The sequence below is a fragment of the Curcuma longa genome, chromosome 4 (assembly GCF_044706935.1).
Source record: "Curcuma longa cultivar G26 ecotype Majalengka, Jawa Barat chromosome 4, ITB_CL_G26_1.1, whole genome shotgun sequence".
NCBI classification, from domain to species: domain Eukaryota; kingdom Viridiplantae; phylum Streptophyta; class Magnoliopsida; order Zingiberales; family Zingiberaceae; genus Curcuma; species Curcuma longa.
This window is the reverse complement of record NC_133864.1, coordinates 2,049,320-2,066,271: the sequence shown is the minus strand read 5'-3', so window position 1 is coordinate 2,066,271 and position 16,952 is coordinate 2,049,320. Positions and strand designations below refer to the sequence as shown.

The 16,952-nt window shown below is 38.2% G+C and overlaps 1 protein-coding gene across 1 annotated transcript; it reads left to right on the top strand.

The window, feature by feature from the left end:
- The first annotated feature begins 10,480 nt into the window (after window positions 1–10,480).
- Window positions 10,481–14,789, top strand: LOC141827766 (protein NODULATION SIGNALING PATHWAY 2-like). The gene is made up of 2 exons (XM_074715088.1): window positions 10,481–13,078; window positions 14,173–14,789. Exon 1 carries the CDS (start codon window positions 10,921–10,923, stop codon window positions 13,033–13,035), a length of 2,115 nt encoding a protein of 704 aa, XP_074571189.1. The 5' UTR covers window positions 10,481–10,920; the 3' UTR covers window positions 13,036–13,078; window positions 14,173–14,789.
- Window positions 14,790–16,952: the final 2,163 nt, after the last annotated feature.

The window sequence follows — 16,952 nt, the reverse complement described above, 5'->3', positions numbered from 1 at the left end:
AAAATTTGGATTGACTAAAGGGTTTAGTTGATCGAACATGATGGTTCGATCGACCGATCTGAGCATATATGGACAGATCAGACAAAGAAGAAAATAGTGATTTAGTCGACTAATCAGGAGGATCAGTTAACTGAATAAGTATGGAAAAAGCATATCGGATGAGATCGGATCAAACAGTAAAGGAAGTTCTGGAGATCATTCGCTTGATCAAGTAGATCAGTCGATCAGACAAGCAGATTTTACAGGATTGATTTGATAGGATCGAAGCATACAAGGAAAGTTCAGGGTCTAGTAGTCTAATAAGAGATTTAGTTGACCAGAAGTATTAGTCGACTAATAGATTTTCAGTCGACCAGATGAAAGCTATAAAAGAAGCCTTGGGCTTCACAATAGTATATTCTCTCATCAATTCCTTGATCGTTGCTGCTCAATTCATACAAGATCTTCCACTGCTATGCCGAGAGGCCCTCCGACAGCGTATGTCTACATACTACATCCTATGTTGTCGATATATTAAGCTTCTTGCATTTAAATTAAAGAGATAGTAGTTTATTACTATTCTCTTCATCTTATATATGATTTCCTCCTTCTCCAGAAAGTTTTCGGAAAGGAGAGCATTGTTGGGTTGCAAGGGTGCAAACATAGTCCCACATCTAAAGTACATGGAAAAGATCATGGGGTTAAAAGGATGGAAAATATCTTCATTGGTATGAGGCCTTTTGGGGAGAGCCCAAGAACAAAGTCATGAGGGTTTAGGCCCAAAGTGGACAATATCATACCATTGTGGAGATATTTTGATTTCATCGGTTCTAACAAGTGGTATCAGAGCGAGACCGCTCTTCACCGGACTAACCGTTAGATGAGTCATGATCTAGATCTAACCATGTGGTTTGAACCTTAAACAAAGGAAGTGGGTTCTCCCGTGTCTGAATCAAGAGGACCAGACACCAGGTGAGAAGTCCTAGTAGGTCGGGTGGACCGAGGGGCAAAAAGTCCTAGCTGCGGCTAGGTGGGAAGTCCTAGTAGGTCAGGTGGACCGAGGGGCAAAAAGTCCTGGTGGATCGAGGATTCAGACATCAAAAATGACGTTGAGGGGGGCCTGTGGTCCTTTGTTTGAGGGGGGGGGGGATTATTGGGTTGCAAGGGTGCAAACATAGTCCCACATCTAAAGTACATGGAAAAGATCATAGGGTTAAAAGGATGGAAAGTATCTCCATTGGTATGAGGCCTTTTGGGGAGAGCCCAAGAACAAAATCATAAAGGTTTAGGCCCAAAGTGGACAATATCATACCATTGTAGAGATATTTTGATTCCATCGGTACTAACAAGCATTAGTGTTTGTCCATTCGAAAATGGTTCAAGGGATCATGAGTCTTGAAGTAGCAGTTGCTGGCTTGTGAACCAAGTAACCGCTCGAGTCTTATCTTGTTTTAGTTTTTCGTTATGCATCTCTATTTGATTTTCATAAAAGAAAAGAGGTTTTCAATGAACGATATTTACCCCCCTCTATCGCATATTTCGATTCTACTAAGTTCAAGATATAATTTGATGTATCAAAATAAACTTTAATTTTATCAAATCAAATATATTTTACATGGCTAATCATGAGGAAAACTAATGTGCAAGTCATGTGCATTTAGTCAATAGATCATAGTTAAAAATTATATTTGAAAACTATTTCAAAATAATTTTGGAAAAACTTAGTGAAGTCTATTTGTTGATAGAAATCATCATTGATTAGGTTGATACAAAGTTAGAGTGAAACATCAAAGTTTTCAATGATTTTCAATATTATATCATTCTTTAAAAATAAGATATATTTTATCATAGAAAACTATTTTTTCCTAATAGTATTTGACATAAATAATGTCTGTATGAAATTTTATAAGTATTTCTTATGCATTCCTAAAATTCTAATTGAAAATTTAAAATTATAGTTTGTCGTTCACCAATTGATTGCTATCAGTAACCAATCGACTGATAACTATATTTTTAGTTAAAATAAGTTTGTTTAAGCTATTTAAGCTTACTCATAGGTATTTTAACTACCTCTAACCTTTTAATACGTTTGGATAAATATTCAAAGGTAATTTTCTTGGTGAAAATGAGAAAGTGACGTTAAAAAGAGAAGAATATAGAATTGAGGGGAGGTTTTGTTTCAAGATTGAATCCTTAACTTCATAACTTAGATTTTGAAATTTGCTAAAAGTTTAGAAACATTAAATCATTGTTAGTGCAATGATAGAAGTTGAAGCATACTTTGAGGCGGAGATCTACCTTAAAGGCATGAGTTGGATATGAAAGGAGAGATTTGAAAATTTTGGGGATGAGTGATGATTAAAGGATTGTCTACTCTAAGTTGAGCATTGGATGAAATGGAAGATAGATAACCTTTATTTGTGTAAATTGGATAGGATAAGAAGAATAGATTTTCGGAAGAAGATTTTGATGTGCCAAAAGGGGAGAATGAAGAGTTCAAGTTAGGAAATCTTCATTGGCATGAGAAGTAGGATGTTGGGCTAATGAGTTAGCCTAACTTAAACATATTATCAAATTTTAAAAAGGAAGACATTATTGGTGCAATCAACCTCTAGTTAAGGTTGACCAAGTTGACCAAGGTCAAGTTGACTGAAGTTGAGTTTTGATATCTGAGTAATATGTAAGTGGTAAAGTGAGACATCGAGTAGGTCAAGGTTGACTGGATACATGATAATGTCAAAAGTCTAGCATGGAGTTAGCATGAGGTGAGAAAAGTCCAGGTGGATCATGATTGATCGAACACCTGATGATCAGAAGACCAACAGGAAGTTGGCACTAAGATGAGAAGTCCAATAGGGAATTATCATGAAAAAGAAAGTCCTAGTGGGTTATTAAGGATCAGACACTTGACATGAGAAATGAAGCCCAAAGATATGAGAAACGAAGTTCAAGTGGATCATGAAGGATCAGACACTTGATGATGATGGAATTCCTGGCTAGTCAAGGTTGACCGAATGCTAGGCAATAAGGAAGTCTTAGTAGGTCAAGGTTGGCCGGATGTCAAACAATGATAAAGTCCCGAGAGATCAAGGTTGACCAGATATTAAACAACGGAAGTCTCGACAGATCAAGATTGGCAGATGTTGAGCAAAGAAAGTCTTAGTAGGTTGACGTCAATTGAATACTAGAAAAAAAAAAGAATTCAATTTGGTAAGGTTGAAACATGTGTCACGGCCCGGGAGGCTGTCCGAAAAATTTCGACAGCATCTCCCCAGTAACTGTGACAATTCCCCTAATACATACATGCATACGCAACCACAGACGGCTGGAGTAAGGACAACACGTCCAATAATCAACACAGAAACACTCAACAGATGTACAATAAGGCCTACACGGCCATACAACAATTAACCCATGCACGAATAACCAAATATGCAACAAAAACACCACATACTAAACGGAGATATCAAAATCCGAATCAACATCCGATAACAAGTCTAAATCCATCACACCACATCCCATGTCCACATCACAAATCCAACGGAAAATACAAAGTCATAACCGAAAGAAAATACAACCATACTAAAGAAAATCTTCTGAAGTGAGATGGTAGCAGCCGGCCGGATCTCCAAGCTCCAAGTAACCTATCTGCTACCTGGGGAGGAAACAAAGTAACCCCAGGGTCTGGGTAGTGAGCATTAGATGCTCAGTGGGTACAGGAAACGTGCATGTAAGATAATCATAAGGAACAGTAAGGATTTACAAGTCTGAGTAAACATGTATAGAAGAAACAAGATAACATATAAATGGTCGCAGGTATCAACAGAGTATCAAAAGTATCAACTGATCAAACATGGTATATCAACTGAGACGATACGAAAAGATCAAACTGTGCAACAGGTATAGATATCAGGTACATGTAAGCATGTATGTAATGTCATACAAGTGCAACAATCATAGCAAATAAATGCAACAATCCACAAGCATATGAATGAAGTAAGCTATGTAATAACCTACCAACAAATGCATGTAATATGCATCAACCATCGCAATCAAAATAACCTACCAACAAATCATGTAATGTCAACCATCGCAATCAAAAACAACAAGTCACTGTCTACACAGTCACTCCTTTCGGCAGTGAAATGGGGCGCACAACAGGACATACTGCACAAACTCCAACAACTGACCACTAAAAATAAGTGGGGAGTGGCAGTGTAGCAGGAGGGCAATGTAGCCAGTCCTGGTCGCACCCAACTGTAGTGCAACCTCTTACCCATGTGCCACCACAACACGGTGTCAGGTAAGAGCCAACAACAAACAACACCTACAACTAGTTATGGATGTATGATGATCATCCCAACATGTAATAGCTAAAATCAATTAGCATGCTCAACAGGAATCAACAGGGGTCAACATAGGTCAATGATACCATAGCTAATATTATTCAAACCATGGATAGATCATATGGAGATCATACAACAGGTAATAAACAACGAATCAGATGAGTACTAACTGGATAAATTCCACTGAACACAAGGGTATCAACATGATATCAAATAGATCATCATAAGATCAAACAACAGGTATCAAGCAGTGATCATCAAGAGTGTCAACTAAATACTCTGTATACCACATGGATATCAACAGAATAGATAGACAAGCAACAATACATGCACAGAAAAAGGACTTCTGTATTGACCAAGTACAGGGTACCCACCTGATCAGATGTCTGTCAACGCTAGAACCCCCCAGAAATACGAACTCCGTATGTAATAGGACCAATAAAATCAAGGTCCTGCAACAAACGACAAAACAATATTTATTACAACAATAATGTATTAAGTTATAGTAATTAATTTCATGGTTTAGTCTAAACCTTCCAACTAACCCTAACCTTGATTAATAATCAACCCAACATTTTACTCACATTAACTAATGGAATTTCACAACTCTATTTGTTACAACCGAATCCTAACAATCCAATTCTCATTCTAACTGATCAACTTCACTTTGACACCACCATCGACTAGATCAACATAGATGAACCCTAATTAGCCTTTAGCAACAACAATACCCCCACCTTCACACTGAATGAATTAACAAATGGACAAAAATGTTCATCAACAACTCAGTTTAAGGAAATTCAAACCCCTCTTAGAGCTATCAAAATGGTCTGTCAGCATTTTTATAAGAACTCAGCTTGCTCTCTTAGAGCTATCAAAATGGTTCATCAACAACTCAGCTTGCTCTCTTAGAGCTATCAAATGGTCTGTCAGCATTTTTATATAGTGCTGGGTCTAGCTTGTCTTGGTCTATCATGAATTGTATCTTTTTAGGGTTTTATTAAAAAATATATTATAAGAATAAGTCATGTTATCCATCTATAAAGAGGTTAAGATCTCATGTATTTGATAAAATTTCACTTAATGCAATTCTCAATTTGTATTAGTGGTGATTCAATTTTAGTATTAATTACCCTTTAATTCATCACGATCCTCAACACCATTCTCATTTTTTTTTATTCCAGATACCCAATTCTTCAAACTGATTAATTTTAAAGATAATGGATCAAGTCTTGATTAATTCTAAAGATAATCGATCAAGTCTAAGCTTATAAAAATTTCAAGATTGTCTTTTCGTTGAAGAAAATTAATTCATAATATATTATAGTTATAAATTGATATGTAGATATCTAATTAACTACAAAAATATCTTATCATTATATCGTAACCTCGGAGGTAACACCACCCTCATCCATGAATCATTCAAGCTTAAATATTTGTTTATTGCCTTCTCTCATTATTCTTTCTATACAAATAAGAAGTTAATTCTTTTTTTTTCTTTTGTATTCTATGTCTTATTCTCTTATCCCTGATCTATCTTTCTTTATCTATGTGTCGTCTTAATTTTATTTTCTTTAACCTTGGTCCTTCTACTCCATTTTCATTTTCATTTTTCTATTATTATTCCTTGTCTTATTTGTTTTCTTTCTACTTCATTTTATCTATATTTTTCTATTATTGTTCCCTTATTTTATTTGCTCTCTTTCTCCACTATCACCTCTTACCCCTTATAAGAAAAGGAAATAAAATATCCACGGGATGACACACATAGTAAAAGTATTCAGATACACATGAGAAATCGGGACTCCATCTTCTGCGTCGTGATCAACTACAGTTTCTCGATTTACCTCCTCACAGTGGTCGTGGGGCCGACCGTGTGAGGCCGCTAAGGTGACGGATTCCACCTTTTCTTGCAAAAGATATTGAGAAAAATTATACTGAGCAACCCCGGCCTTTTCAACGTTGGAATGACTTTATAGGGACAACGAAGATAAACTGTCAATATATTACTATAAATGTTTCCATATATATCCGATGGGCAAATCAAGAAGAGGATTGCCCACCTCCAAGACTTAATCAAGTCTGAATACCTGTACTATAAAAAAATATATAAATATATAAATATATATATATATATATATATATATATATATATTAGTGCTCAAAATAAAAACAAAAAAATTAAAAATAAAAGGTAAAAAACACACAAAATTTTTTTTTGAAATTTCATCTTCATCCTCACAGATTTCCCTAGCAACACAAATCTCTTTCTTATTAATGAATGTGAGATCTTTTCTATCAACCAAGCTTAGCAATATAGTTATTATTTATTTTGGGAAATATAGTTTAATTTTCTATTGTCTTCTTGAAGCTCCTTTTAATTTTTTTTCCTTCTTTTTTTTTAACTCATTTTTGTATTTCCTATTATTAGCGTTTATCTTTATATTCTTCCTCTCCCCCACCACTTTCATCATTTAAATTGTCTTTTATTCTCACCAACTATAAGCTTTGTAGCTTAATTTTCCTCTTCTTCTTCTCTATTTTCTCCATTGATCAAAACTTTAAATTAACAATCTCAAAATCCTCTATATATCTATTATCGTCTAAACCTTTCATTATTTTGTATTCCGGTTGAGAACTGCGTCGGAACAAAATCCAAGGTGCTATTAATCATGTGAGGCGAGGCTTCCAGTGTCCAAGTGCTTTACAGCCTAAATGAAGAAGAAAGGATCACATGGCCGATTCGGCCAGAGGGGGGCTGAATGGGCCATTCAGCTGAGGAGCGATTCGGCAAGTGCGCTGCCGAATGGGTGGTTCGGCCAGGTTACTGCCGAATGAGCGATTCGGCAAGGCTACTTCCGAACGGGCGATTCGGCGAGGCCATTGCCGAACGGGCGATTCGGCGAGGCTACTTCCGAACGGGCGATTCGGCGAGGCCATTGCCGAATGGGCGATTCGGCGAGGCCACTGCCGAATGGGGGATTCGGCAAGGCTAGTGATGAATGAGCGATTCGGCGAGGTCACTGCCGAATGGGAGGATTCGACGAGACCACTGCCGAATGGGAGATTCGGCGAGGTCATTGCCGAATGAGCGATTCGGCGAGGTCACTACCGAATGAGAAGATTCGGCGAGGCCACTGCCGAATGGGCGATTCGGCGAGGTCACTGCCGAATGGGAGGATTCGACGAGGTCAGTGCCGAATGGGGGGATTCGACGAGGTCACTGCCGAATGGGGGATTCGGCGAGCGATGGCCGCGTGGGGCGATGCGTCCAGCAGATAGTCGAATGAGCATACTTCGATAGCGAGTGACTTGACCAACCAAGTTCATAGATTCAGCAGACTGGGCCCATGCGGTGAGACCAGACTTGGACTCGGGTCTGACCAAGGACCTCTTGAATTATTCCCGAAACATTTTGTTTCATCACCCTCATTAATTCTCTATTTTCATTTATTTCAAAAATTTTCTTTTATCAACCTTCATTGTTAGTTCCTCTCTCTAACATTCATCATTAGCTGTTTATCATGCTCAGCCTTCATTGTCCATTTTTTCCCTTTTGCTTTTAAAAAGTCAAAATAATGCCCTAGTATATTTCTCATCTCCAAAATATCTTATTCTAACATTATTGTAATAGCTAAAATATAGTTGCTACACCATATTAAATTAAACCGATTCAACTTAGTCAAAAATACTATACATCGAGTATTTTTATATTTAAAAAAAAAATTACTAACTTGATCAAAATTGATTAAATTTATCAAAATCACTGACTTCAACAATGACAAGCAAATAGAAATGTAACCATGTCTTAATTGGTCCAAATACTTCTATCAACATATATAGGATTTTCTAGTTGTGGCCAATTAGCTTCCACCTACCGCACTTGTTTTCGACTTTGCCATTAGGTTTGGACTCAATCCAAGCATTCTCTCTTCTACCAAGCTTCAAAACAACTCTAATTGGTAGCTCATTAATTTTTTTGCCCATGGATCTAGCGTAGACGGTGAGTATATAATATTTTTGATGTAACAGTCAGGGGTCGAATCTAGCATGAACTCATAACCTGCTATTCATCCTACTATGCGCCTCATGCCTATATATCTGAATTTACCTCTTTTTATATCTGTGAGACTAACTCTAAAGGGTCACTGAAGGTGCAGATCCACTCTTTTTTTTAATCCAGTCATGTAATCGTTTTCTAAACTTGGTTAAGTCTTTCATGTATGTCTTTCTTGTCTAAAGATGTGTATTTATGTTGAGGGGAGGAGGTGGTCATGTTGTTACCCCTCATTCACCTTTCATTTTTATATCTCTACATCTCTTATACTAAAAAATTGAAGGCGGTAGCAGTCGCCATATGATCATTGCCGCTTTGGCTCGGTCCTTGTTGGCTACTAATTACTAAACTATATTTGCAAAGAATGTGAATATATATAAGCACCAACATATTCAATTTGTTACCTAACTCATATCTTATAGAGTAAATTCAAATTAATTTTTAAATTATTCTATAACTATAAGAGACAATGCTTCTAAATTTCTCATGTGCAAGTTTCTCAACTTTCTACGAAATAGGAAGAGCATAAAGTCATTTAGCATTATAGTAATAAAGCCATATGATATTATTTTTTAAAATATGTATGAGTAAATAAAAAAAACAAACTATTGGATGGAACTAATCTAACATTTTTTGCTAATTTAGCTCATATAATTAATATTTTTGACTAAAATTCTTATATGGACATGATAGATGACTCTTTTTTGAAATTTGACTAATTTAAGTTCTTATAAGAGTTTTGATCAAATACCTCGTATGACCTTTTTTTTACTACAATAATAAAAAAATTAAGAGCAAAAAATGACTCAGATTACAAGGAACATAACAACAACGTAACAAATTTATTTTTAAAAATTCGATCAATTTCGATTCATATATCAATTTTAGTCATGATTTTTTAGAACTTAAATAGCGAACTATCAGTGAATAATGACTCTTGAAGTTTTAGAAAATATATAAAAAAATATTTTTAAAATAAAATTTTAGATCTATATAATAATTTTTAATCAAAATTATTATATGGACCTAGAAAAATAAGAATATAAAATGACTTTAAAATTTAAAAAACCGTAACAAAATACTTGGTGCTAAAATGTTCATGTAATAGTATGTTAGTCAAAACTATATATCAAACTAAAACAAAAAAAAAAACCCTCGGTGAAAAGAATAAGAGGGTCTTCAACTACTACTTATTTTAAAATTTTTACGAGTTTAAGTTTACTCCAACCAGGAAGAACATAAACCGTAAGTCATTTATCAAATTTTACATTGTTTCCTATTATTGGTAGGAAAAAAAAATCCCTAAAACACTACAATATTTTTTTACTATTTTTTTAAACAAAATTTTATCATTTTGATTTTTTATTAAAAAAACACTCCATCCCCCATCAATCTCTGTCAAATAATATATATAGCTATACCCTCATATACACTGTTTCATATTATTATCTACTAGCATATGTATTAAATCTTAAATTGATTGATCATTTGTATGAATAGAAAAATCCATGGTATAATAATTAAGAAATCCTAATAATTATAATTTTATAATTATTATCATAGTTATAACTATTATAATTTCATAACTGCTATAATTATCATATAATTACATATTATATCAATTATGAAACTGTACTAATTATAATATGAATTTACCATATTTATATAATTGATTAATTAATTATGAATGTAATACGTATAATAAAATATAATAATATTGAATGATATATTTAAAAGTAATTATATCATTTTATAAGAAGGGTATAATAATATTGAATAATATATTTGAGAATAATTTTGTCATTTTATAACAGGACTGATGGGTGGTCTTTCTAATACAAAAATGATGCTTAAAAAAAACGCTGTTTTGATTTTTTTGAGTTTTTGTTTTTAAGAAGGATAATTGACATCCATATAGTTTCGGTTGAATATATCGTTTCGGTTGGGCTGCCGTTATCGGCGCTTTCAATCACGTAAAGCAGCGCAAAAAGCGGTGCCGGTTTAAAAGACCAAAACACCCTCGCGAATATCAGTCCAGCAAATAAACCGGAAAAGTTTTTAACACTCGCCGCAAGACGTCGTAATTACACAGCGAGGTTCGCAGGAATCGGGCGACTGCATGATTGCAGAGCGCCAAACGGACAGGAAATCGCGTAAAAAAGGAAGGATTTTTACGGTGGTGGGACTGGGAACAGGGAAGACAGCAGCTGCAGTCCGGGAAGAGGAGGATAAAGAGAGAAATTTGAGAGGCGGATTCGAGCAGAGGGAAAACTTGGAGAAAAGGCGGCGATTTCAAACCAGTCGGGTGGAAAGACGGTGTTGCAGACGAAAGGTATAGAAGGGGAAGGGGTAAAGAACAACAGCGAAAGCTTCCGCGTTGTCTCTTTGAAATGGATGGCCTAGCTTGTGGACGAGGCGGGACGAAGTAGGGATTTCTTGTTCGTTCGTCCACCTTCGCCTGTTTCGGCTCTCAAAAATTTGTTCTTTTTTGACGTGGGAGTGAAGACGGGAGGACTTGGATCTGGCTTCTTGCAGTAGATGAGGGGTTTCCCCTTTCGTGTCCAGGGGAAGAGGGGCTTTGAAGCAGCGGCGACGACGTCTGAGGGAAAGCAGGTTCTTTTCTGGTTGGATAAGCGATCGGAGTTTGTGATCCAAGACGTGGTGGAGCCAAGATCGGTGCTTGGTTACCGTAGCCCTAGCCCTCCCACCTCCACGGCTACACTGTCTTCTTCCCTGGGCAGCGACTGCTCCTTTGACACCGTCGGAGTGGCGGCGGGGAAGGAGGCGGCGGGGAAGGAGGAATGGTCGGGCGAATTGCAGCCGACTCCTCCCGGGCTGGGCATGGGCTTGGTAGCCGGAGGTGAAAAGTGTGGTCTTGGAGTCGACGACTGGCAGGCGATGCTGTCGGAGGCGTCCGCAGCCTACCCCATCCGGGAGCAAGCCTTTCTCCGATGGGTAATGAGCGATGTCGATGGCCCCTCGGCGGCTGGGATCAAGCAGCAGCTCCTCTGCCATGAGCTGGCGGATTTTGACGGAGTTAGTGGTGGATTAGGGTTCGGTGATCTCTACCCAGCCTTTGGGATCGAGTCCCTCGGAAGGAGCACGAACGAGCTCTCCGCCTCGGCTTCCGTCGTCGGTCCTTCTGCTTTAGCCTCTAGCATCACTTCCGGCGGTGCCTGGAGCAGTAACAGCTGGGCGTCTCCTCCTTTAACAAGCACCGACAAAAAAGCCACCGGCGCTCTGTTCTTCCCTATGGCGACGGCCAGCAACTCCCTCTCGGTGCCGCGCTCTCTATTGCCAGATCTCTGTCTGGAGGACGCCAACCGGCCATCAACCAACCTGAGTTCGTCGCCTTTCTCCCTCGATGCCGGACAAGGGGAGTTCCAGCAGCTACCGCAACTCTTCTTCTCCATCCAGCCCAAACGCCACCAACCGCTGCCTCAACTGCAGCAGCCGCCGCAGCAGATGCAGAAGGAAACCCCGAGCTTTCCTCTTCCTCATCTCCGGCAAATGTTGGCGAAGCCACCGGCGCCGCCAACCGGCCAGCAGCAGCAACAGCAGTCATTGGCCAACCTACTGTTTGAGGCTGCCAAGATGGTGGAGGCCGGCAATTCAGTCGGCGCGCAGGGGATATTGGCGCGGCTCAATCACCAGCTTCCCTCTCCCTCAGGGAAACCTCTAATCCGCTGTGCTTTTTACTTCAAGGAGGCATTGAAGCTGATCCTCTCTAATGGACTTAATTCTGCTCTCCCTTCGACTTCTCCTCCAGCCACTCAATGGGACATTGTGCACAAGCTCAGTGCTTACAAGGCATTTTCCGAGGTCTCCCCTTTGATCCACTTTTCCAGCTTCACCTGCGTCCAGGCCCTCCTCGAGGAGCTTAATGGTTCCGATCGGATTCATATCGTCGACTTTGATATCGGATATGGCGGGCAATGGTCTTCCTTCATGCAGGAACTGGCCCAAAGGCATTCCTCCGCTGCAAGTCCGGTGCGGCTGCTCAAAATCACAGTCGTCTTGTCACTCTCCTCCTACAACCACTTGGAGCTCTGCCTTGTCCAGCACAGCCTCACTAATTTAGCAAGTGACCTTAAGATTCCGTTCGAGTTTAACGTCTGTAGCCTCGATTCATTCGATCCCTCGCAGCTACTCGGGATCAATGGGGAAGCAGTTGCTGTGAACCTCCCTGTAGGCTCTGGAAACCTCTCCTTCATGGCTCTTCTTCATCTGGTGAAGCAGCTCTCCCCGAAGATTGTCGTTTCAATCGACCAAGGGTGCGAGAGGGCCGACCTGTCGTTCTTTCAGCATTTTGTCCATGCTTTTCAATCTTCCATGGCGCTTATCGAATCCATTGACGCATCTGGAACCGACCAAGATGTGGTTAGCAACATTGAGAAATTCCTTCTACAGCCAAGGATAGAGAAGTGTGTTCTTGGACGACACCGAATTGCCAACAAAATTCTCCCTTGGCAAACATACTTCACTGCCACTGGTTTTGTACCCATACAATTCAGCGAGTTTACGAAGACACAGGCCGAATGCCTTCTAAAGAGGGTGCCTGTTAGAGGATTTCATGTCGACAAGCGCCACGCTTCACTTTTACTCTACTGGCAGCAGAAGGAGCTCGTGTCTGTGTCGGCTTGGAGGTGCTGAAGAACTACCAGCTACAGGCATGTTGTCCTTGTACCTTATTCTGGTAAACCTATAAAAGAAACCTGGCTCTTAGTTAGTTACTCATACTTCATTAGGATCTGTAATCTCTTTTGATGTTAATGTTGTTGTCTTCTGCTGATGTTTACATCTTAATTCTCATTATTCTATTGGGAAATCTTTTAAGACATGATACACTAAGGTTACTGTTTTGTGTCCTATCATTGTAGTTAGTAGCTCATAAGAATTCATTGCTAAGGAGGAAAATACTTTGTTAGAAAGATTAGATAGTCGCAATACTGAACTCTTTATTTAATGAAGAAATGAAACATGAAAGAAGGAAGAAAGAAGTGAGTATCAGCATATGAATGAAGTCAAGTGAACATTTAGAGAAGGGCAAACACTGACTAATTTGTATTTGAGATGACTAACTTGTAGAAAGAGTTGCGTAAACCAGTCGTCGGACTCGTCTCCATTCTATCGTGTGATCTTCAGGTCCAAAGTCTTGGATCAATTGGTAAGTTTGTGAAGGGATGAAATACTAAACTGATGTTTCAGCTACCAGCCATTGCAAAACTATGAGTTTGTTGCAAACAATTGACTCCAGGTAAGTCACCTAAAAAGGTGATACATTTTCCTTGAAAAAAAATAATCTCTCTATATCTGAGATTCTAAAGCCTCAAATTCCTCATTTTTAATTCTGGATAAGGAATGGATACTGTGGTTTTAAAGGTTCAAGGAAAATCCTGTCAAAATTCCTAAATGCTGCAAGAACTACCAGTTTTGAAAGATCAAAAGATTTATCAGGTCCAATGATTAATCCAGTTTATCTTGAAACAAACATGTGTGTTAGCTTTATTTTGGCCCCCTTAGGCAACAAAGGATGCTGGGCAAGCATTTATCTCATTATCTTATGGTCGGTGGGAAATTCCAAAACTAGTTCATCTACAATTATTTTGGCCCCCTTATCAACAACAACAAGCATTTATCTCATTACTTAGGCACTTGCCAAAACTAGTTCATCTACAAATGATCAAAATTTCAGAATGCCATCTTCTAATCTAATCCAATCTCCTGTAGACAAATTTCAGTGTAGTTTTGTTTCTGCAGAAGTGTCCATGTTGGCTTCTGTTCTTGCAGGGCACAGAATCATGCTCTCATTCTTTGTGGAGCTTTTGCTTCCTGCACAATGAAACCTGTTTAGATCCAAGCAGTCGAGAGACAGGCCTCCATGCCTCAGCAACCACACATGGTCGATGATGCAGTCAATCAAGTGGCAGTGGCTGCCTGGCGACCTGCCACTTGAAGCTCGTGTCTCCATGCAATGATTCAGTGAATGCAGCCCCAACACCTGACAAATCCATGCAACTATTTATTACTCACTAGCTTAGGATTAGCTTAATACTGTCCTTGCTCATCCATCACATGGACAACCGGCAACTGAGTTATAGATTGGAGCCATGCATGTCCAAGAAATGGTGCTAGGGATAGTGACAGTACAATGATGATGTGCCTGATTGATGAGTCACTTTCATTCAAGACAAAAGCACAAGGCATTCTGTGCTCATGCATGTAGTTGCTACTGACTCTTGATAGAGAGAGAGTGTGTGTGTGTGTGTGCGTGTGGATGAGGGATCAAATCAAACGATGAACAGTCCCCCGAAGTGTTTGGATCACAGCCTGGATTGTGGACAAGGCATTGTAATGTGTTTCTCGGTTGTAAAGTTCAAACAAAGTGAGGTGGGATTTGGTCCATGTCTCCGGGCAACACTATTCTGTATTTTTTTTAATAATTCAAATATTCAATTTTTACTATCTGATTAAGTTGGGATCCGATTGACTTGGTTCAGTGAAAAAATTTTATCAGCTACTAAGATAATGCTCACATCAAACATCCCTCATCTCCCATAATTAGATGAAAACAGGTAAATCAGATATCAAGTGACCTTTAATGAAAGAGTTATTTGCTACGGATCATACCTACTCAAAGCTCTCCAAGAATTTTTATAGACTCATCCCCAATAACTCTATTTTGCCCACCTCTAGTAAGTTGAACTAGCCTTCAATCAATTGATTGAAAAAAAAAAAGTCATGTAGCCACCGACTAGCTAGAAAATTAATTAAATCCAATTCCAATCTACTATAACTTGAACATAACATTCTACTCTCTAAATCCTTTTTTTAATCGACTCTCGAGTCAACTTAATACTCCAGTCTACTAAAATTGCCTTCAGTTGATTGTATTTGCTTAGAAATCCCAACTTCACTTGTCTTACACCCTTGTAAACCTTTGCAAAACTATGAGATTGAGTTTAACCTTAAATTACAACTTGGGACAAGAAGTCCCTCGTTCGAAGGTTTAACTCATGTTGTTAAATAGTCTATTCCAACATGTAATTTGACCATAAGTTTATGCACTTTGACAAAGATCCATAAGGCTTTGTGGGGATAAAATCAACTCACTCAAGGTGGATTAAGTGTTTTTGAGGTGGAAGTTCACTTGGCTTGATGAGGAGGAGGCAATATCTTTCCTAAGGCTTTATGTATATACAAGATATGCTATACTAATATTTTAACTTTATTTTTAAAAGAGAATCCCACCATCTCCATGTGGAAGGTGTTGGATTGATGGTGAGACAAGAGGGGATGAATAGTTAATCGCTTCTAATAACTTGTTCATGTCTACAGTCATATTAATACACAATGAAAATAAAATCAAATACAAACAAAGAAGAGCAACGCTAACACTTAGTCTTTACATGGTTCAAAATCCTGAGTTCGTACTCTAGAGCCTATAGCTCGTTAGTGAGATACTCCTTAAATCTTTTTGTCTTTTATCCTTTTAAAATTCTTTTTAGAGATAGAAACCCACTTACAACCTTTACAAATATGAACAAGAAAATACAAATGAATAATACAATAAATTAACAATTACAATATTAGACTTCTTTTGACTTGCTTTCGCTGGTTACCCACTTTACTTCATATTCAATTGCTCATGAATGCCACCAAAATCTCTTCTTATTTGTCTTCTTGCAGTCTTCTTGTTCTCAACAATCGCCTATTGTTTTTCCTATTGTTTTTTGTCTGATAAGTTGATGTGACTTTTGACTTAATTTCATCAACATTCTACATCACAAGACCAACCTTAGTCAACTGCATCATGTCATCTAGGTAATCTAGTTGTTGAATTGTAATTGCGTCAGATAAATGATCTTCTTATACCACTTCCATTGTATCATCTATCAATTGAAACTAACCATAAGTCGATTGACTGATGAATAAAAATATTCTGTTCACTAACAAATCAATTTAAGTCGACTATCTAGTCGACTCAATCATTGAGTTGACTAAAATTGAGTCAACTAAAATTGAATGATCTTGCTTTAGTCAATTGGCCTATGAAGAGAAAAATTTTATTGGTTGGCAAACTATCCTTAGTTAACTCAACCATGAATTAACTAAATCCAACTTTTAGTAAACTAAATCACCGACTTTGACCAATTATAAGGTTGAATCCTCGTCTGAGTCAAGTCTACCCAAAACTCATATTACAAGTCACTCGTAGACTCTTATCTCACTTAGACTTTCATGCTAAAAGACCACTCTTCTAGGACTTCTTTGTCCTACCAAAGGCTTTGCCTCCGGGACTTTTCATGCTAAGAGATTTTTATCTTCTAGAGTTCCTTAAATGTCTAATATTGATTAATCTTAACCTACCAAGACTTTCATTTGCCAAAATGTCTTACCTATAAGACTTCAACTTGCAAAGAATCCTTGCCTCTGAGACATCCACTTACCAAAAGGCCTTGCCTCTGGGATTTTAACTTGTCAAGAAGCCTTGCTCACATCACACCCTCAACTCACAAGCACTTGTCTAGTCTTATGTCAACTTTGATCTGTTAGGACTTCCACTTGTC